Here is a 23,973-nt window from a genome sequence, read left to right as displayed (position 1 = left end):
TCATTTGTGTTGCGTTTGTGGTTTTACAGGAACGTAAAGAAATGTTGGAGTACAACTAAGATGAATGACAAATTGTGTTGTTTAGTTTATACGTTTTCAGCCAAAATGTCTACTCTGTACGGCAAGAAAACGAAAACGGCGATAAAACCTGTCTTCACTATGAGCCGCCCCAGCCGTCTCGGCCGAAAAACAGCATAATGAAGACAGGGCTTAAAAGATTTGCATCAGCAGACTACAGATACGATGTCTGTCGCTGCTGACACGGCTTAATTGCCCTCGCTCCCTCTTTTCCTTCAGTAGCATATCAGATCTTCTACAAAATTTTGTCTATCATTTCCCACAGACTGGGGCTTAATCATTTTAAGCCCAGATTGGATAAAGATGGTATTCCTCTATCTCATGGTGGAGGAGTGGCTTTTTTTGTAAGTGTACCCTCCCAAATCGGATTCTTTCATTTTCTGAAATAGAGAACAACTCGAAAACTGAAGTTTTATGGCTCTGAACCAGACCCAAAAACCTCCCAAAAGACTTATCTTGTATGATTTTTTGTATTATTTATTACCCTCCTCGTAGTGGATTTAAAAAGGAGCTGACGGCATATCTGCAACTTTATACTGACAAAATTCGCCACAAGTACCCCTATGCTGCAATTACATTATGTGGTGATTTTAATGAGCTAGACCAAAAATGACTTAGCGCTGCTCTTAGTCTTGATCAGGTTGTCAAGTCGCCTACACACAGCGATAAAACCCTAGACTTGATTTTTACCAAAATTGAAGATTACTACTTTGCCCCAAAAATAGCCCCTCCATTAGGGACAAGTGACCATCTATGCATCTTTTAGACCCCTTTATCATCCTTTCCCCCTAAACTATTGATCAGTTATTCATATAGACCCATTATTGACGAGAAGATTTCCAATTTCAAAGTAAAACTTAACTCCAAATCTTTGGGCCAATATCCTATGTCTTACTAATGGTGATGAAATGGCTTCTAATTTTTCAGCAGAACTTTTCCAGTTATACTGTGACACCTTTCCAGTGAAAAAAGTCAATCGCAAATCCACTTGTAAACCATGGATAGATACAAAAAAAAATTTGTGCCTAATAAATGAACGCGATAGACTCTTTAAGGAAGGATTTTTCCAAGAATCTCGAAAACTTCGAAACATTGTTATTAGTGAAATCCGTAAAGCAAGAAAAGAGCACGGTGCTCACGTACTCAATAAGTTACTGTATTCTAACCCTAAGAATTTCCACATATGTATCAAGATCTCATGGGAAAGGTCTCTTCTAAGTTACTTTTGCTGGATAGTAATGGCGACCCAGTGAGTGCGGACATCATAAATGATTATTTTCCTTCAACTTGTAAAGCTCACCCGCCACTCCAAAATATGCCGGCCAACAGTGCAGTGAGTGAAATTCCTGTGATTGAAGTACATCAGACCCAGCTTAAACTCGAAAATCTTGATACAAATAAGTCAGTATACCCAGGTGATATCCCTACCAAATTGATTGTGAAATGTGCCCCTTATTTAAGTGTACCTCTAACTGCAATTTTTGTTTTGTAGATGGTATTTTTCCAGTGTGTTTTAAGCGAGCTATTATGTCACCTATACCGAAAAACAAGACTCCAAAAGTTCCCTCCGACTTAAGACCAATATCAAAAACCTCTATTTTCTCTACAATTTTTGAAAGTTTTATTTACAATTTTCTCTTTGACGATATTCAAGATAAAATTAACCCAAATCAGTTTGGCTTAAGGCCGAATCATAGCACCACTCATTGTTTATGTTATATACTTGACACTGTTTTCAAACATCTTGAGCTAAGTAGTTCCTACGTTGAGGCTGTTTTTGCTGATATTAGCAAAGCCTTTGACAACTTGGATCATCAGACAGTTACTGATAATGCAAGGGATTTAGGTGTCAGAGATTTTGTTTTACGTATGGTAGCTAGTTTTTTGTCTGATCGTGAGCAATGTGTAGTCCTCCCTAACGGATATTCATCAGGTTTTACCTCGATCTCCTGTGGAGCACCCCAAGGGACTAAATTGGGTTCTTTAGTATTTTTAATTGTTTTTAACAATGTTTTACCAAATTTTGACAACACTTTTAAATTTGCGGATGAATTGACATTACTTAACCTTTGTCAAACCCCAAACACTTTGGGCGTTAAACTTGACTCACTCATTAACAACTTAAAGAACGACCTTGACAATGTTAAACTCAATCTAAGCATACCGAAAAGCAGTTTAATGCTATTCTCCTTTTTAAAAAAATGTACCCCCAATCAATAATTACCTTTGTATTCCAAATTTAAATATGGTTAAGCTGCTTAGTGTGCACTTGGACAATGACCTTAAATGGAAATCTCACTCTTTTCACTTATTTAAAACAGGTGGTTTTCTCCTTAAATATTTCTCCCTTCTCAAACGATTCTCCAATTCAATCCAGAACCTTAAAATAATTTATTGTTCTTATATAAGACCTTATCTTGAATATGCTTGCCCTGTCTGGCACCCTGGGTTAACCACATCCCAATGTTCCAAAATTGAAAGCATTCAAAAAAGAGCTATAAAAATTACACTGGGGACGTCCTATACTACTTACGATGAAGGTTTGGCTAGACTTGAACTCACTACATTGGAATCACAACGTCACTTTCTTACCATGAACTTTGGGCACAAGTGCCTTAGTTCGAACTATCATCGACGTTTTCTTCCCCCCTTAAAAGAAAACCCCCAATCCTTCCTAATACCAGACTTAGTGCTTGTAGAGCTCCAAATACCCAACTTGACTCGTGTCCCCAATTGTTGACCATGAGGTACAAAAACTCTTTCGTTCCCTATTTTGTTTCACATTTTAATAATGGATTTAACTTTGTAACTATGTTTATCCCTTAACATTTATTTTATCATTGTATTTGTTCTGACGTGCTTATGCTTTAATGCAGAATTAAACTTTAATGCAGAATTCCTGTACAAGAAATCTGTTCAAAGCTTCAGCTTTCATTTTTGAAAAAAAAAAATCAATTTCTAGTGGTTAACCATTTTGGAGAAAAAAACCTCGGCTACATCAATCTGATTTCCGTTATTTGGTTTTCTGATTGGTCAGTCAAATAGGTCAGGTTCAGATTCATTCTCTATTTACTCATCCTTGTCGTAAGCCTTGCAGTATCACCTCGAAAAGTTGTTAAGTAATATTGGCGGAATCTGCCACCGATCCACCGACGCAGCGCTACGAGTAACCATCTGCTTTACATGCATGAGGGAATCCACAGTTTTTATTTCCAACCGATTTCGCAAGTTAGTTTTAATGTTTGTTAGTTGAGAAAATTGTCTTTCGACCACAGCACTTGAGTGAGGTAACGCGCATAAGTTCAGCATAAAGTTTGATAGTTCAAAGAATTTGAGAGTGCCGTCAGGATTCTTCACATCTAACAAGAGCTTCCATAAATAAGATGGTGAGGACACTAGCTCTTCACCACCAGACTTCAGGATCATTTCTTCTTTGGAATCTGGCAGGCTCAGCCACTGGTTTTCTAGAGTGTCTCTAGCAGACTCTATCTCGCTCTGACTTTTCCCCAGGAGTTTGCTAAATCTGATGGTCAAAGGACTAATCGTTTCAACAGTTCCATTCATGGCAACTCTCGGGTTTAAGTACTCGAGAGCTTGTAATGTCTTATCTTTATGATTAACCCGTTTTCTCATCTGCTTCACCAGTTTGACGTAGAATCCCAAGCACGTCAGCCTAAACTGTTCAACAGCTTTCCCTGATGCTCTTTCTTCATTCAGATAAGCTTCTGTGTTGGGACCACACAACACATCTTTCACTTCTTTGTAGTTTTGGGGATCAAGAGGCAACTCAAAAGCATTACTTCTGTTCAGGATTTCTAGTTTCACGAAGCATCTCATGATCGCTTCAATGTCGATCTGAAGCTGATTATCAAAGTATGGATCATTGTGTCCCCAGACTGGAACTGTACGTTCAATGTATTTACCTTACCAAGCACAAAAGCCAGAAAGTACAGATATACCTTCGTTGTAGGTTCTTTCATGTAGGCTAGAATCTTGGATGCCTTATCTTTTGAAGCCTTGTCTGCAGAGGGTTCCTTTGACTGTTTCACAAAAAAGGTAACCAGGGGTGACCACACTGCATGTGATTGGGTAGGTACAATTTTGCCAATTTGCTTATGATTTGGTTGGTTTCAATAATAGTCTTCTGTTTCTGCTTTAAACAGTCCACCAGGTTACAGCATGTAAATCAAAACAATTTTCACTGCTGTTCTTGCATCCTTTAATCACTTTGGGCAAAAAGAACATTTTCTTAGTTAGCACTTGGCACACTGGATGTGATGTTCAGTCTATGACAGTATTACATGTTCTTGAAAGTTACCAGAGAATTTTTCTAGTGGGTTAGACTGTACCCATATGGGACAGGGTCCACCCTCTCAAATGCATGTGAACCTAAACTGCATATTTACCAGAAGCTTAATGTCTTAATTCAGGAAATCAACTGAGGTTCACCCTCGTCCAAAAAATGATTAAGCAGCAGCAAATCAGATCAGGATCAGATAGTTTGCCAATAACTACTATCCAGGCCGCACTTCTGCATACTCCTGTAGACTACAAGTCATAAAACACCCTAAGCTTTTACTTACCAGCAGTAATATGCTTGCTTCAGTTTTTTTTTTATCAAAAAAACTTTTTCTAAACTCTCTTGACCAAGTCACATGTTTCACCACGTTTGAATTTTCGCGCTTTTGAAAAGAAAAGTAGTGTGGATACGATACAAAAAATCCCTAAGACGGAAACGAACATGAAAAGCACAAATTAAAAGCAGTTGCAGTTAAGAGAAAACTGAAAATAAATATATATGGTACTGATTTTGAAAAAATGCCAAAAAGTGTCCTTTTTTTCAAAAAGTGGCCTTTTTTCACCCAATAGTGGCACGGTGTCACCCAGAGTGAAAAAGTGTCAAAAAAGCACTAAAAGTATCCCTTTGGCAACCCAGCACAACCCTGCTTAAACAAAACCAACTACTAACCTCACTTCATACCCTCCAGGTAAGGAGCTTATTCTAAAGCTCTTCTATTGGCTAAATTAAATGCCCGTTCTTAAACTATAAAGCTTATTACTAAAGGGGTTCAATAATTTAGACACTTTTCAATTTATATATGTAAAAATTTGGTCGACACACCTTTTCCCCCTTTTTATAAAAATTCACTTTTTTCTTCTCTTAGCTTAATAACTATGGGCGCTAATAGCCAGTATTTTTTTTTATTGGCGGGGGGGGGGCAAAATTTTAGGAAACTCACCCAGAATTTGTTTATATGCAGTTATGTTACGTTTTTGTGAGCTGGACATTTTTTTCGGGGGGGGGGGGGTCTGTCCCGACCAACAATAAAAGATCATTATTATTATAATTTTAATGAAAATAGGTCCAAAATGAATAGGTTCAACGACCAATAAGAAAAGTTCATTATTATTATAGGTTATAGATCCAATCATTGTTGTTATTTGTAGAAAGTGTTGGTGAGCAATAGAAAACAGCCACTTCAAAAATAGAAAGAACGAAAAAAAACAGCTGAATTGAAATTTTCTAGCAAGAGGAGGTAGTTGTTGTTATTTCTATTGTCGTTAATCTCCTTAGAACGGTTAATTATTTAAAAATTTCTTCAAGTTAGGAATATAAAAATTAGTTTTAGTAGTTGACAATAGTAAATTACTTGCTAATCTAATGTGTTGTAAGGAAAAAAATTTACCACAAACTCTCTACTGAAGGTCTGGCACTTGTTTGATCCTGAAAAATGAGGTTTAGGATCTGCACTTGGCATCCTTAATAGAGATGGATAAGGTAGGTTTAACCGAGAAGAAGTTAAACCCCGGGGGAAATGTCCATCCTTATCTTTAATACAGACAAAACCTTGAACTTGGCCCTGCTGAAAGATACTTGACCTCAAAGGTTTATAGTATACTAACGTAAACCAACTGTAACCCAGCTATTCCCTAAAGGTATTAGGAGGAATGGCACTCTTAAACGTAAAGTAATAAATCTTTGCTCTTCCGCAAAACTCAAAAGAATCGTAATTCTGTTCCGTCGGAAATGCAATCCTGATGGAGGACCAAACCGTGGTAACATGGGACGATAAAAAGGCCTTGTGGACATAGTCAGAATTATCAGTCCAATCAAAAGTAACCCATATAACTGACAAACATTGTTGAGACGGGTCGCACGAGTGATCCCTATTTCTCAAGAAATCTGAAAGTGTTCAAGAATGTTTGTTTAAACTGACATATTTTGCAACTATGCCCCAAAAATAGAAGTCATAAGTATAAACGAATTACTTCTTTGTGGTTCAGCTATGCACAGAAGAGTGAAATCACATTTTGATGAAGGATTTAGCTATGGCAACGTGGGGCGATGAAAAAAGGCATGGTGCAGCTAGTTGGTGTCTTGTAACTAGTTGGTGTGGTGCTAACAGTTTCATAAAAAATGACCTGTCCAACTGATAGCTATAGTTACAAGAAGTGGACCCATTGATTCCGAAAACAACTCTCCAGAGTTGGACCTTTTGACTTGAAAATACCCAACACTAATATCATAAAAATTGCGCGATGAAGTAAATGTGGTGCCAAATCACATTACTCTATCATATTCAGTATTGTCTCCAATTTTAGGTTCGTTTCCATCCTAACGACGCCAATTATATGGCTAGTTCTTCCATAGATGGCTTAATCAACGTGTTTGACATAAGTAACAATTCAGAAGAAGACGCCCTTCTCTAAACTCTTGGTTTTGAGGTGTCCCCTGTAAGTTTTTTAACTGTATTTTGGGACTTAACAATTTTTTTGTGAAATATTGCATTTAACTTTGATGCTATCAAGATGAATTTATAAAAGTCCGCATGCAAACGTTATCATTCTTATGAGCCTTTAAACAGCTCTCCTCGATGTTTCAGTGCCTCATTAGTAATGCCAAATACAGGAGATATCAGTGATGCACAGGTGAAGGTGTGGTTTTCTTCTGTTTTTAACATCATAGGTTTTCTTCTGCTTTAAACTTCCAGTGAAGGTTTGCGGACGTGGGAATTTCACTTTACTTTTCCATGGGAATACTTTTTATTCTGATTTGTTACTAGGGGGGGGGGTCCAACAGCCAATCTTCTGTACAAAATGACTAGGGAGGGAAAAAATCAATAATAATTTAGGGAAGCCTTTAGTAATTTATTACTCTTTAGTAATTATCCCCTAATGGTGTGGAGGGTTGTACTTGAGGTTTTAGATATCAGAAATTAAGGTTTAGGCCCAGCACTTGCTATCCTCATTAAATTTACCTTACCATCCTTAATAAGGTTAAATATTTTGTAACTTTTAAATTAGAGAAGAGTGGGAGCAATACATCATTTTCGCAGCTCTCTGCTAATTTATGCATGTCATTTGTTAAAAAGAGAAACAAGATTTCAGAATCTATTAGCTATGATATGTAAATCTAATATATGCTAGCCATAAGCATCCATGCATAGGAAGAACAACATTAAATTCAACTTTAAAAAATATCATAAAAGCGAACAAGTTTGGATGAATAAATATTAATTGTCAATCTGAATAAAATAACAAAGAAAACCAAAAGTTTGAGGCTAGTAAAAATCGTCGCTAGAAATCGTACTTGCTTAAATAATCAAATAGCTTTGAGAATTAAAATGATTATTCTTTGGACCACCTAACTATCAAACGTGGTAAGACCAAGAGAAAACTCCGAATAGATTAAATTTACAACGTGCAATTATCAACAACCTGGACTGTCAAATTAGAGAAGATTCTAAAAACAAGAATTTACTCAAATGATAATTCGTTGGAAGAAAAAGAAGTTTCTGTCCCACCAACTAACAATTAACAAATCTACAACTTAGACAATTATGTAAAACTAGACCAATAGGGGTAGTTAAAGTAAAGGGCATTGACAAATTTTCTAAACTAATGAAAATCCAAAATAAAAAAGACAGAGAAATGAGGTTAAAAGATAAGCGACAAGGGAGTAAAAAGTACCGAAATTGAAAACGATTGGTATGATAATTAGTTTTGGAATTTCGACATGGATAAGGTCATCAATGCTTAACATGCCTTTTATTAATCAGTCTCTGTTAAAAAAAAAACAAAGGTTCGGCGTTATGTTCTTCATTATTATAAAATGGCACTTGAATATAATTATGAAGAAAATGATATTTAATTAGAATAAAGAACAACATCTAACCCATGTTAGCTGAAAAATAAATAGGTATTGTGTAATTTCCATTGGGATCATGGCTGTAGAGATTGCTGAAACCTGGTAAAGAACAAACAATCGCATATATTGGATATAGTTGGCTGCCTGACTCTCTAAGGTCATTTAGTATTTCAAATAAGAATAACCCGTGAATAGTATAGTAGATTTGTGTTCTGGACCGCTCATCAAATCAATTAAGTTTACCCCCTTTTTAATCAAATTTGCACTATTTTAAACGAAAAATTCCGAAGGATTTTCCTACTTGGAATAGTAAGAGACGAGCATCAGAAGCTCAGGCAGCAAAGATAGTTAAGTATGGCACCAAACCTCAAAAAAACAATTTTTAAAAGATACTTGCATTATGTTAAACTTAATTTAGCATAGGCTGTGGTTTGATCTCTACTAGGTTTAAGGTATCAATAAAACCATAGTACCGATGATACTTGCATAATTGCCATTTCTAGTATCGATCCTTCATGTTAATTTCTACCAGTCTTGTGGGAGACCAGGGTTTGATTCCCGGTCAGAGAGAACTTTTATATATTAAATTTTAAGCGATATGACTTCAATATAAAATTTAATACAGACGCTCATTTTAGCTGCTTCTTAGCTAAAATAATGAAGGTTATATGAATGAAGCATAGGGAATCAGGTAGCAAAATCATCAAGAAATGGTACTACTCAACAGAGAAGCAACTTTTCAAAAGATACTTTTGTTATATTATTACTTGGTTTTAATGAAACTTTCATACTACCCACTTATAATCCATCCTTCGTGTTACGCACATAAAAGAAATCTGGTGAAACAATTGGCTCTGCATGTATTTATATTAAATAACAATTAGTTTTCTTTTTTTACTGTAAAACAGTGTCCTTTATCAGTTTGCATTTACTGTACAAAAACTCCCATATTGTTTTGTGTACTCAGCAAAAGGCTAGTTTTTATAATCCTAAAAACACACAGAAATACAATTAGTTGGTTTATTTGTACTATTTTTATTTAAGTTTTAACTTCCCTCAGAAAAACCTCGATTTTAGGAATTAATCTACCCCTTTTTAATTTGGCTTTATTCTAGAGGCAACACTCCAATTATCTTCGTTTTTTGTTTCTTTTTTTGCAGGCACCTCGTATACAGAACAAATTCTGTTTTTTTTTTTTAAAGTTGCCCATACAAGTTAGTATAGGCAAGGGTTGATTCTTTATCTCAAACAGCAAACGCCTAGTTGTTGTTTTTGAGGAAAATCCCCGGCAAAATTCGAAAATTCGAATGGACTGTTCGAATGGGGATGATTGTATTGAGTTTGCCACAAGCCAAGCTTCAGCGCTCTTATATATTTATTTTTAGTAGTTATGGATTATTTTAGTTATTACTATGGGCCGTGATCGTCTCCTACTAGGCTGCTAGTTACCGCTGACACCTGGATGTACATCACTTATAAAGAAAATTGATTACAAACAGGAAAACTCCTATGGCTTTTTGTTGTTTCCAATAGTAAGAGACGATCCGCAAACAATCAGGCAGCTAACTAAGTCCATAATATGTTCTTTAACATAAACTTTATTAACAAGATATTTTAATATATCCTGCATGGTCCTGTGGTAAGATATTTGGCGCTGACCCAGATGTCTTGAGTTTAGGGTATGAGATATTTTTACTTCTGATGTTTTCTTAAGTAATATAATTGAAATAATCATTTCTGTAATGATTCCTTTTATCACTTCAGTTACTATGGGCTATAGTTCGTTTCTTAATGAAGTTCTAGCTAAAATAAAGAAGATAATATGAATGAACCACAATGTTCAGTTCCTTTTGGCTAGAGTTCGCTCTATAAATTAATGTAATGAAAAGCCTATGGCTTTTTCTTATTTGTTACTAGCTGTTGGTATGGCGCTTCGCGCCACACGAACACCTAGTTGGTTGGGGCGCTTCGCGCCACCCAACACCCAAGCCCCCCTGCGCGCGTAAGTCGTTACGCGCCAAATTAATCACGCGCCATTGTAGTTGTGTCACTGTGTCCCACCTGTGAATATAGATAGATATATATAAATTTCTTTAACTACGTAAAACTTGCGAATATACAACATTCTTTGCTGTCCCATTGTCTGTGCATATAAATATATTGTCAGGTTTACCGACTCTTGAACATGCAACATATAATTGTCCATGGGAAAACAATCCGTATTCAGGTCTATACCGCATTTTTCTAAAATTGCCCTTGAGCTTTGTTGATGGTGATTGCTAATCGAATATTCCCTGTGTCCCCGTCGTCATTTATATATCCCCCCCCCCTTTGCCCTTCCGGCGTCCCCGTTGTAGTTGTGTCCCTGTGTCCCGGTCGTCATTTGTGTCCCGGTGTCCCAGTCTGTAACGTCATAAAGTCTTCAATGGCTCTGGTTGTGCAGCCAGTTTAGGAAGTTTAACTTTTCCTGAGGCGCAACACATTCCCATTGTTTCTCCATCAAATTTCAAGGCCTTGCAATAGGGACAAATTTTAGACATAGTTCCGATTTGAACACGTCTACTCAAGTTATAATCATCGACTGGGCTGTACCTGAATGCCAGGCGATAATTTTGACGTTCCTCTTGTGATTCCTCGGCACGCTTTCTTTTGGCATTATCTCTTTGAGCTGCAAGCCTGTTTTCACGTTGTTCTTGTGATTCCTCGGCCCGCTTTCTTTTGGTATTATCTCCTCGAGCAGTAAGTCTGGTTTCACGTTGTTCTTGTGATTCCTCGGCATGATTTTTTTCGGTAATTTCTCTTTGAGCCTCAAGCCTGTTTTCACGTTGTTCTTGTGATTTCGCGGCATACTTTCGCGTTGCTCTCGTGGTTCCTCGACACGCCTTCGTTGACGTAAATTAATTGTAAAGCTCAACAATTTCTAATAAACCTCAGACTTTTGAGTTTCTGTTTTAAGGTTTTCGAATTACTTTAATCCATTGTCAAAATATATTGAATTATTTGTGCAATTGCCAGTTTTTACATTTTAAACAATTTAATAAAATTGGAAGAGCCTCAATTTTTTTGAATACTATTATTCAAAAAAAGTATTATTGAGTACTTGATTAAGATGGAGTGGTAGAGAAAGTGAAAAAGAACTGAAACCTCTTTTTTTAGTTTTTTTTTTAAATGATTGCCATTGTGCTCAGTTTTTTCTTTTTTTTCCTTTTTATTTTCTCCTTTTTCAGTTCTTTCTTTTTTTTTCTTTTTTTAGTTTTTTTCTTTTTTAGGTTTTCAATTTTTTTTATTTTTTAGTTTTTTCTTTTTTAATTTTTTCTTTTTTTTAGTTTTTTCTTTTTTCTTTCTTTTTCTTTAGTTTTTGTCTCTTTTATTTTTTTATTCATTTTGTTCAGTTTGTCAAACCTTTCAAAACTTAGCGTAGAAAAATGTGAGTGTAGACAATGAGTGGACAATTACAGGCTGGCATAAACTTCACTCATTCGCCTACTTTCCACATTTTGAGATCAAAGTGCCTGGCGATCAGTCACACAATAAGGAAACTACCGGGAACAATAGACGTTTAGGTTTCCTATTGTGGAAACCTAGCTTTATCTTTAGTAACTCCAATTATTGGAGGGAAGAGTATGTTTCAAACACTACTAAAGGCGCAAGTGACGATCATAAACTGTTTTGAGCTCAACTCATTTGCCTCCTTTCCTAGTTTTAACATCAATGTACTGGACAGTCAGTCACACAACGAAAACAGATGATGGGAATAACAGAGGATGTATGAATATTTGAAAAAGTAGCTGCAGATAGCATGATTGCTCCTTTTTTCACTCGGTCTCTGGCCATACCACGCCTGTTATCATGACGTCGTGTTTCCGTATTTTTTTAACTCAGACTTCATAATTATACTAAATATAATATTTGGTTTTATCGAGGGTATAAATATTTCGGAATTTTAGCCAAAGGCCAGCCAATGTAACCGTAATTCACCCTCTTCTGGAAAGTTAGTTAATTTTTCTTTTGAGCTTTGTTCAATCGTCTCCTGTCCTTTTTTAAGAGCGAAGTACCTGACCGTAAGTCACACACCAAACAAAAACTATCTGGAACATCAGAGGATGTAGTAATTATTCGAAAAAGTATCTGCATATAATATGATAGCTCCTTTTTCGGCTATACCTACCATGCTTGTGACCATGACGTAATATTTTCAGTTTTTTTTTACAACCCGGACTTCATAATTATGCTAGATATAATATTTGGTTGCATTTATGGCACAATATTTTAGAATTTTAGCTGAAGATCAGTCAATATGAGCATAGCTCCTCCTATTCTGGGAAGTTATCTGATTTTTCCTATTAACTCTGCTCAATTCCATTCTCTCCACATTTTAAGATTAAGGAATTCCCTGAGGGTCAGTCACACAGTAAAAAAAAATCTATCAGGAACTACTGAGGATATAATAATTATTTTAAAAGTACCTGCGGATAGCATGATAACTACTTTGGATTTTAGGTTTTCGACCGTCATGATGACGGTCATGTTTCCAGTTTTTTTTTTTATTGCCTGAATCGGATAATTATGCTCAGTATAATACTTGATTTTAGTGGTGGCAGAAAGTTTTCATAATTTTACCCGAAGATAATTCAATATGAGACTCTTCCTTTTCTAGAAACCTAGCAGATTTTTCTCATAAACTCCGCTCAGTCGTCTCCTCTTCACGTTTTAAGATCAAAATGCCTAGCAGTCAGTCACACGCCATAAAAATTATCAGGAACAACTGAGGATGTAATAATTGTTGGGAAAAGTTGCTGCGGATAGCATGATAACTCCTTTGGATCTTAGGTCTTTGGCCGTACCACGCTTATTATCATGACATCATATTTCCAGTTTTTTTCTTATAGCCTGGATTTGATAATTATACTCAGTATAATTCTTGATTTTATTGATGGCACAAAGAAATCATAATTTTACCCGAAGATAAGTCAATATGAGCATAGCTCTCGCTTTTCTGGGAACCTGGCTGATTTTTCTTACGGACTCCGCTCAGTCGCCTCCTCTCCATTTTTAAGATCAAAGTACCTGATGATCAGTCATACACCAAAAAACTATCAGAAGCAACAGAGGATGTAAGAATTATTCGAAAAAGTAGCTGCAGATAGCTTGATAGCTCCTTTCGATAATCGTTCATCCGCTATACCATGTTTGTTATCATGACGTCTTGTTTCCAGTTTTTTTATAACCCAGATTTCATAAATATACTAGATTTTTATATATATAGACTAGCTGTTGGGGTGGCGAGACCATACTAGTTACGCGCTATTGTAGTTGTTTCCCTGTGTCCCACCTGTGGACATAGACAGATATATATATGTTTTTAACTACGTAAAACTTGCGAATATACAACATTCTTGGCTGTCCCATTGTCTGTTCATATACAAAGCCTTATATACTTATAATGATGTCATATGCAAACGCTCTTTTTACAAACAAACAAACATGCATTCATACAACTTATTTTTATATAGATAGAAGATAGATAGATAGATAGATAGATATGCATATACAATACAAATTAACTACGTAAGACTTGTGATTATACAACATTCTTCGCTGTCCCATTGTCAGTGCATATAAATAGATTGTCAGGTTTACCAACCCTTGAACATGCAACGTACAATTGTCCATGGGAAAAACAATCTGTATTAAGATCTATACCGCATTTTTCTAAGGATTGACCTTGAGCTTTGTTGATGGTGATTGCAAATGCTAGTCGAATTGGGAATTGCAATCTTTTAAATTGAAAAGGCAGATCCGTTGGAATCATGGGACTGCGAGGAATAAGAACAGCCTCACCCTCAAAAGGCCCTGTCAAGATTGTTGCCTCTATTACGTTTTCCATTGTTTGTTTTTTACGGCAAGTCGCGTGCCATTTCAAAGCTTTGGTGGGTTGATATTTCGTAACAATATTATTGGTACGACTATTTTTAGTTTTAGCACGTGTGGATGAAACCCTGGGAGATCCAGGGAATTTAAAAATTCCGATGGATAATTAACCGCCTCATTTGGTTCTAGAACTGTGTCGACTGACTTGTAAAGGACTGCCTGGTCTCGAATCTTGGTCAAAATAATATTGTTGATTTCATGGACGTCTTTATTCTTGGCTGCCAGAATCGCTCGTTCTTTTAGCCATTTCTGATTTTTATAATTGATTAGAATATTCGGAAATACTTTTTCAACCAATTCATTTTTGGACGTCACTAAATTACAGAATTCAGCAGGCAGTAGTATACGTCCTGAAATTGAGTCTACTGGGGGCTTTCCGTTTCCAATTGCCAGCAATTGATCTGAGACCAGAGTCATCGTTTTGCAATCGGACAAGCATATTTGTCGTTAATTTTAATGTCTTTACGTGTGACCATGAATTAGAATTTTTAGGCAAGCATTCATTTCGTCCGCAGTGGTTGATCTAGGTATTATAGGTAATGTTTGCCTGAAATCTCTCGCAAGCAATATTAATGTGCTGCCAAAGGGTTTTGAATTCCCTCGCAAATCTCTCAACGATTGATCCAGAGCCTCGAGCGATTTTTTGTGTGCCATTGTGCACTCGTCCCAAATAATAAGTTTGCATTGCTGCAATACTTTACCCATATCAGATGATTTGGAAATATTGCACGTGGGAGTTTCTGTAGAATGAAAATTCAGAGGCTATTTCAAAGCGGAATGAGCAGTTCTTCCACCAGGCAGCAACGTTGTAGCTATTCCGGACGACGCAATTGCCAACGCTGTGTCATTTTTTGATCGAATTGATGCCAGAATCAATTTTATCACAAATGTTTTACCCGTACCTCCATGCGCATCCAAAAAGATGATTTCTCCAACGTTGTTATCGACAAAATGCATTATCTTATCGTAAATGTTCTCTTGCTCAGACGTTAACTTAGAAATGTTATTTTGTACATACGACAATAGATCACTCGTGCTGTAACTTTGTTCACGATCCAATTCTACACATGTTGAAACAGCAGCGTTCCGATTAGGTAAAGGCATTCCCAAACCCTGAAGAGGTTTGTTTGCCATATATACGCACAATCTTCAATAATAACTAAAGTGTAGTTATAAATTTCTGATGTAAAATCAAAAGTCATATCTGACGTCTCTAACCGTTTTCGATGGAGTATATCCTCGGTTATTTTCGATTTATATTTTTCCCATAACTCTGTAGGAGCTGAAGGAGAGCAAGTTGTTAGTATAATTCCAAATAATGCACGAATTTGACTTGGAGTTGACGTTCCGCACGCGTCACTGATGCAGTTATCCCAGTGTTGGTTATTCTCCAATAAATTCAGAGCTTGGCATGAACTACGGTTAGTGTCATGTATAATACCGCTAACTTCATGATGGCATAATGCTCAATCCTTATAATGACGTCAGTCGACAAACATGCATGACGTCAGTCAATATACAACACACAAACAACTTATTTTTATATATATAAGAAGATATTATATTTGTTGTTTCTTTTTATTGCACAAATATTTCAGAATTTTTCAGAAGATAAGTTAATATAAGCATAACTATCCCTGTTCTGGAAAGTTATCTTATTTTTCTCATGTCCTCCTATCATTCGCCTCCTCCAACTGAGGATGTAATGATTATGCATACAAAAAGTAGCTGCGGATAGCATAATAGTACCTTTGGATCTTAGGTCTTCGGCCTTACCACGCTTTTTATCATGACGTCATGTTTGCAGTTTTTTGTAGCCTGGATCTGATAATTTTGCTCAGTATAATGCTTGATTTTATTGATGGTAGAAATATTTCATATTTTTACCCGACGATAAGTCAATATGAGCATAACTCTCCCTTTTGTGGAATACTAGCTGATTTTCCTCATGAACTCCGCTCAGTCTCCTCCTTTCCGCAGTTTTAAGATCAAAGCACCTGACGGTCAGTCACACACCAAAAAAATATCAGGAACAATTGAGGATGTAATAATTACTTGAAAAAGTAGCTGCGGATACGATTATAATTCCTTTGGATCTTAGTTTTTCCGCCGTACTACACTTGTTATCATGAGGTTGTCGTTCCAGTTTATGTTTCCAGCATAACCCATTTTCTGGAAACCTAGCTGAAATTTCTTGTTTTTTGCAACACATCTAGTGACGGCAAAAGAGAGTGTTCAAACGCAACTAAAAGTACAAACGAGGCTATAAGTTGGCATGAACTCAACTCAGTTGCTCTCTTTCAAAGTTTTACGACCGAAGTACCTGACGGTCACGTCGTGTAAAAGGAAAACTATCTGTAACAATAGATACCGGAATAGATATCAGCGGTTGTCATGACCTAGTGAGGAAGGAAACACTGCCCAAAGCAACCCAATGGTGTAAGAACAGGACAGTTAGTCTAAATGAATCAAGGGGTAAGGTAGCTTTTTGGCATCTCTCATACAATAAGTTTTGATAATTGTTTAGATCTCATTCTCTGTAATAGATGTTGAAGAAACTTCAGCACTGACAGTAGAGGTGCAAGCATGGCTAGGTAGCACTTCAGCCAGCTGCATATCGGTCTCTTCGATAGCACCATATAGACTTTCTTCCTGCTGTTTGTCAGCTATTAACAGAAACTTTCTTAATTTATAAATTTGGTTAGGATCCTTTAGCAAAAATATTAAATATCTTGATGTACTACGGATAGACTTTTCCACGTCTTTATCCTTTGGATAATTAAATTTTTGAAGTACTTGCAGCACCGACATCTTTTCTCGGAAGTAGTCAGCAAATTTTTGGTTGCCATATACAAATAGGGTTTTCACTAGATCTAGAGATTTCTTTACATGCCTGAAACGCTTTCTGTCCGTTAAGCGCTTTTGCACAGCAGAAAGAAGGCAAATAGTTGTAGTATCTTCATTTGAGAGTTGTATTAAACTTTTGATTAGGTCCTTTGAGGGCTCTGAATTGTCGTTGCAGGTAATCTCCCGAACTAACTTTTCAACCTTTGTGAGAGAAAATAATTTATTTTTTACTTTTCTACGAATATTTCTGAACCACATAATAAAATCTAAGATTTAACATGAAGGGTTTATCATAATTAAGATTAAGCTTTCACATGAAAATGACAATTGCTCGTAAAACAAAAAAAAATAGTTGTTTAATTGTGCTGTTTTATTTATTCGATTGGTTTGGAAAAGATATATCGAGTTAAAATAAGATTATTTTGGTATTTTTCATTTTAACACGATATCTACTGATATCACAAAGTTCGTCTTATGTTATAAATGAATGCGTAGACCTCCAGTAAATTTCCTGGGGGTAGGGGCAATTAAGATCTTTTAATTATGCTAATGAAAGCAGACGTCTCAAAATTCAATTGGATGTTTGTTTTAGAAACTGAAGGTCTTGGGAAAGGCTGTTGTTGCACTCAATTCACTTTTGAATCTAAAAAAAAACACTATAAATTCCAATTTACAATCAAATGAGTTCTATCCAAAGTTTTTACGATCACTCATACCATAAAAACATTAAATCTTAATATGGGCAACTAATATAACTTATAGTTATTGCCCTGAGGGTCTTGGGGGAGGGGGGCATTCTTATTTACATAATTACTGGACCAATCAAATATGCTTAACAAAATGGCTATCTCAAACGTTTGACTGAATATGCTCGGGGATAGAATGGGCGAGATGGGGGCTGATTGCCGTACAATCACAGTCAACTTTTGAAAAGGGCACTAGAACTTTCAATTTCAAATCCGATGAGGGACCTCCAACGTTTATCCGATCACCTTTTCCGTAAAATTCTTGTATGACCCCGGGGCATAACTTGCAATCATTGCCCTGAGAGCTCTGATGGGGGAGGTTTTAATCTTCAAGACCACAATTACGGGACCTTTCAAATATACTGAACAAAATGGCTATCTCCAAATTTTGATTTGATGTTTTCGGAAAACGATGAAGGCAGGGGGGCAGGCTCCCCTCTAATCCCTTTTGACAATTAGTTAGGACAATAGAACTCTCAATTTCCAATCGAATGAGCCCCTTTCGAAGTTTCTCCTACAACTTCTTTTATGCGAAGTTTCCTGGTCAAGTATAGGCAGCTCAATTGTGCTGCTTATGATTAGCTTTTTCTTTGTTATCCATGAAGTGGCCATAAACTACCATACATGACGTCATTTGTTGTAATATTGTGCTGTCATTGAAAGTGTATACACTGATAGTATTTTGGAGCAACTAAACTCTCATTGAACTGATGTCATTTGCGTATTCTGTCACCTTGTTCAGGAAGATGTAGTTTTTGTCAAAAATTGAGAATATAAGACTGGAGATTTGTGATGTATTATTTTGCTGTCATCGAAAGTGTGTAATACTGATAACATTTGAAAGTAATTGAACATTTGGAAGGTCAACAAGTGTCCAGAAAATTTTGTGACAGAATATGAAGTGACGTCTTTGTTTGTTCTATCATCTTGTGCATTAAGATGTAGTTATTGTTGAAAATTTAGGGAGGGTATATAAGGAAAGGGATTTGTGATATATTATTGCGCTGTCATGGAAAGTGTCAGTAATGATAGAATTTGGAAATGGTTAACAATCTCTCATAAATCTAAGCGGCAAAATATTGAGTGATGTGATTTCTTTGTTCTGTCATCTTGTTTATTAAGATGTAGTCTTGTCAAAAATGGGGTGAGGAGGGAGTCTATTAGAGGGGAGATTTTCTTTTATTGCTGCGCTGTCGTCGAAAATGTATATACTAATAACATTTGGAAGCAATTGAACGTTCGGAAGTAGTCAACAATTGCTCACAAATTTCAGTGACAAATAACCAATTGAGCATCCAAGACGGGATATTTCTAATGTATTACTGTGCTGTTATCGAAACTGAATATGTTGCTGTGAATGTCCGAAATCTGGTTAATGTCCGAAATTTCATTTTCTCTGCTTTGACTCAATTAGCATAGTAAGTCAGTTTTTCAGTCTTAAGCAGACTATGGTGCGTATCAGCCTTTTCAGTTTTATGCAAGCTTTGATGATAAACGGTAAAGTTAGGTTAGTTTGGGTATTTTAAATTAGGTCATAAATCTCAGAAATTGGTTAAAAACTTAATCTAATATGTCACCATCAAACCTTGTAGAAAACTGAAAATGTTGTCGGGCAACGCTGACTAATTCTAAGGAGAAAAAGAGGTATTTCGGACATTCAAAGGTGAATGTCGACATTCACCAATTTTGTACATTCACGGTAAGATATATAGGCTACAAATAAAATTTAGAAGTAATTGAACATTCAGAAGAGTTCAATGACTGGTCAAAAATTTAAGTGAAAAAAAATACATACGTGCGTACAAACAAGAAACCGAGTTATTGAAAACAAGTTACTGTAAGAAAATTATCAATTGTGCAGTTTTTGGTTGCAGTGATGCCAAATACTAAAAAAGCTGGGTGAAAAAATCAGCAAAAAATTAGCTAGAAGTATACATTCCAAACAGATGTCTTTGGGAGCACCTGTCTAGTTGTCTTTGGGAAATAACAAATTGTTATAGACGAAAAGTGTCCTCAAATTTAGCCATTTGCATTTTTTGCTGATTTCAGCATGGTGATGCTGATGAAGATATAATTCTATGAAGAAAAACTCTTAGATTATCCAGGTTTTCAGTATGAATAGAACTAAGATCGGAATGATTTGGCAAAATACTTTTATTCTAATGTCCTTTGGACTCCTTTCTTTTCTTTTTTTCTTGTATTCTTAGTCATAACTTCTTTTCAAGATTAGCAGCATTACATGCTAACGCAAAGATTATTTCTCAGGAGAATGATCAAGTCCATTTTAAGTCTTAAACTTATTGTTTTGTTTTTGCCAGTCGCTTTTGTGCATTCATAGAAGCAGTTGGCTAATTTTATGTGTCAGTATTGATTTTATAGTTAGGCTCTTTTAGCTTTATATGTGTTTTATTCATATTATTTCAGTTTTAGGTTCTATTTTTTCGTTTTTCTTGCTTTTTTGCCTCTCTATGCTGAAGACGCCTCGTTGTATACGGGTGAAATATTCGTTTGATTGTTCTTCTTTTCTTTTCCTTCATACTGGCCCGCTTTTTGTTTTCAGATTTGTTTCTTTGTTTTGGATGTACATAGTGTCTTTTGTTTTACTTAGGCATCCTTGTCATTTCCAAATCATACACTTGGGATATTCTGGGAATCTAAGCATAGCAAACGATGCTTAAAAGCTTTTCTACTAAGCCAATTTGCGAGTAGTGTCTAATATACATAATTCACGGTCATAGTGGAGGCTATGTGGACTTTTTGTCATCTGTTTGACTTTTTGTCTCAATTCTATCAGAACGAGCTCAAAGACATTCTTACACTATAGAGCTTTAGTGTAAAGAGCCTGGGTTTCAGGAGGACGCAGCCAATAAACCAGTTTTGTAGCTGTCTAAAAACTTCTCATTACATACCATTCACCCCTGTGATAGAGCAGGTTTCTGTGTTCCGCAGGTTGGGGTCGGGTTAATGGGGTGGCGATTTCAAGCCATGAATTGTCCTCTATGTGACCTTGTCCTTGTAAATTACTGATTGGCTCGATTTCAGAATTAACGGCGTTAAGCCAAGTTTGTATTTGTTCTCCATTCTTTTTTTTCAGGTCTTGGCTTGGACGGGCATTTTAGCCCCCACAGTGTGGTATTTTTGACGTTTTACGTTGAAGTGTCGCCGTTTGAAGTGGTCGACTTGTTGATTTTTGTTGGAGTCGCTGAAATCTCCCATTTATCGCTTGCTGGGAAAGTAGAAACCAGAAGTGTGTTTTTTTTTATCAGTTTTTTTTTGCTTTGCTTTGATCCGCAGGAATATATTAAACCGACAGGTTCCCAGTCTGAGGGTACCCTTTCTTCGTGTTAGGTGTCCGCCAGGGTTAGGTTGACATGGCTGTTGCCGCCCTTCTGTCTTAGTGAGGCTGCCTAGCTGGAGTATTTTATATGCAAAATCTAGGAAAAGGGGCTAATGCCCTCCCTCAAATTGAGGCCTGCTCCCAGATATGGCGGAAATCATTTACGAAGCTCGTCAATTTCTGAAAAGGACAAATTTAACAAACTATTTAAAATTAGCTAAATTTTATTTGGTTTGTACCTTTTTTCTTAATTTCTTCAACTAAATTCATTTTGTGCTAGGCTACCTTAAAGAAACTAGCCCAAAATATCAGTACGGCTTTCAAGTTTCAAATAAAACTGGAGGTGGAAAGATCCAGCGTTAAAGGTGATTGATAAAAATAAGGGTAATTAGTCTATAAACTTGGCTATGTGATAATTATTGGCTTATGTGATAAAAAATGTGATAATTACAACTCGCATCGGTTTCAACTTTTTTTTTAAGATTTAAAAGTAACTGTTTTCACTCCTATAGTAGGTCTGTATATTTTTTTTTCGAAGTTTACCTAATATAAAGATAGAGGCTGAACGCCAGTTAATATCCTGCTTCCCTATCAATGGGTGACAGCTATTGACAATTTGCTAGGTAGTAACTTAAAGTGAATTTAATAGTTGCTTTTAAATTATTTTTATTTCATTGTTTTGCAGGACACTTTGAAATGGCTGAAAAGAAGCAATGCCATCTATAACCATTTGGGTGTAGTCTGTCAGTCTGAAGAATATCAGCTATGGGACATTGAAGAGAGTATGCCTTCATTCAAATTTGAAAGGGAAATATTGTCAAAAGCGCTTATGGTAACATCATCATCTCTCTAACCTCTAACTCTCTCTATCCCTATTGCTGTTCATATTTTTATCTCCTTACTTTCTTGAATCCTTTCTCTTTGCTTCCTTTTCCGTGTAATTTTCTTTTGCCTTGAAGCTTATCAAATCTGCCTATTATCATTTGTTTTCATTCTCAACAGAGCTTGTTCAACTGTTCTTCTGAACCATTCTCTTGTTCACTTTTTTTTCTGTATACCTCAAGGATGAAGACACTCCAGAGCCATTGATGTATGAAACCAAGAAAGGACAGGATATAATAAATGAAAAATAAATCAAATAGGTGAGAAAACGAGAATTATGTCAGCTACGGCAAAATATGAAGGCGAAAAACAAGCAAATATTTCTACAAGGACCTCCTCCTAGTCGTTATCAGTGCTCATAAAAAAAAAAATCAACTTTTTGAAGTGAACCTAAAAAGAGGAGGAAAGATAATGAATAGAAAAAAAAATAGCCAGAAATAAATGAAAGAGAATTCACCAGTTGGATTGGACAAGCCTTCTTGCCTCGCAATAGACTTCGCCTTTCTGCAATTTCGATTTTCATTAGATATGTGGACAGGTTGTCTTAAATTAAACTAGACGAAAATCTTGATCGGGTCTTTTGATTTTCAGTTGTTATAAATTGAGCTTAAGGAAATACCTCCTGCGTCTCTATTTATAGCCAAATTTATGTTTATATATTCTTGATCTTAATCGCCTCTTCAAAAGATTGAGTTTGGTCATTTATAATAGATATTAAAGTTGCCTCCTCAAAAGGAACCAAATATTTTTTTGTAACAATAATCATATTTACATTTGTATATTTTTACATTTTCTGGGTTATTAGTCCCCCACAGTCCTTGGACTAGGGTAGATTTTAGTAACATTGATGCTCGGGCCATATTATAGTCGCGTTAGTCACTAAAATCAAAATTCCTCATGTGTTAGTTCAACATACCCTGATAATTTCAAATTAATGCTCTAAGTTTTGAAAAAAAGAAGAGATATTACTGGCATCCGTTGTGACAACCTGCATGCACATAGTGTATTTTGATTTTGTTTAATATCTCTTAACCATTCTCTAAATATTTCACCTTAACATCGCTTTTTGATATATTGCCTTTTGTTCAATTCAACATCCCTCTCAGCATGTCTTGAAAGTTTCAACTTAATACCTTAAGCGGCTCTTGAATTAAAATTTACCCCAATTATTTGTGCTGTTCTTAGTTTCTCGAGCTCAACATTGTTCAGTTTTACAAACAAGATTCGACTGACCAATCAGAATCAAGAGTTAGGGCATAATTTTTTGAAGCTAGAGAATAGGCTTATACCTAAAATAACAAATAAATTAACTAGTATATTTATTTATAAATAAATTAATATAGTATATTTATTAATATACTATATATATATATATATATATATATATATATATATATATATATATATAAATAATAATTAGTATATAAACTATTAATAATAATATTAGTATATAAACTATTATATAATATTAATAACTATTAACTATTAATATTATTATATAATATTAATATACTAATATATAATATTAGTATATAAACTAGTATAGTTTATAGTATATATATAAATAATAAATATAGTATATTTATTTAACTAGTATATTTATAAATAAATTAACTAATATATTTATAAATAAATTAACTAGTATATTTATATAATAATAACTAGCAGTAGCCTGCTAGTGAGTAGAGGATTTGCTAAAATTAATAAGGGGACAGGGAGAGGGAGTATGCAGCAGGGTTTTTTGTAGACCTCCTGTAAAGTATCTTGGAGCATAATGATTACAATGGTACCGTTTTATATTTCCAAGCTTTTCCATTTAAGAAGTAGCACCAAAACTGCCACTTTTGTGATATATTTTTGTGATATATGGCACTTACGGATGGTAGAATTGATAAAAAAAAACAACGCGTATATATGAGCAATAGCTTTCAAGTGAGCCATTGAACATCTCTCTTAGAAGTTCTGGTAACCCAATAGCCCCTACTTTTCGACATGAGGCATGG

At 35.6% G+C, this 23,973-nt stretch overlaps 1 protein-coding gene across 4 annotated transcripts in view; it reads left to right on the top strand.

Moving 5' to 3' along the window:
* LOC136042368 (WD repeat-containing protein 89-like) overlaps nucleotides 1-23,973 on the top strand; it is a 76,229-nt gene that overhangs the window by 35,813 nt on the left and 16,443 nt on the right. For all 4 annotated transcript variants that reach the window (XM_065727337.1, XM_065727334.1, XM_065727336.1 and 1 more), the window contains exon 6: nucleotides 21,774-21,920. In XM_065727337.1, the coding sequence (XP_065583409.1) occupies nucleotides 21,774-21,920 (147 nt within the window). The remainder of the gene's footprint in view (nucleotides 1-21,773; nucleotides 21,921-23,973) is intronic.

Source organism: Artemia franciscana, unplaced genomic scaffold (genome assembly GCF_032884065.1).
Source record: "Artemia franciscana unplaced genomic scaffold, ASM3288406v1 Scaffold_1179, whole genome shotgun sequence".
In the NCBI taxonomy this organism is placed as follows: Eukaryota; Metazoa; Arthropoda; class Branchiopoda; order Anostraca; family Artemiidae; genus Artemia; species Artemia franciscana.
This window is presented reverse-complemented; position numbering and strand designations above follow the sequence as displayed.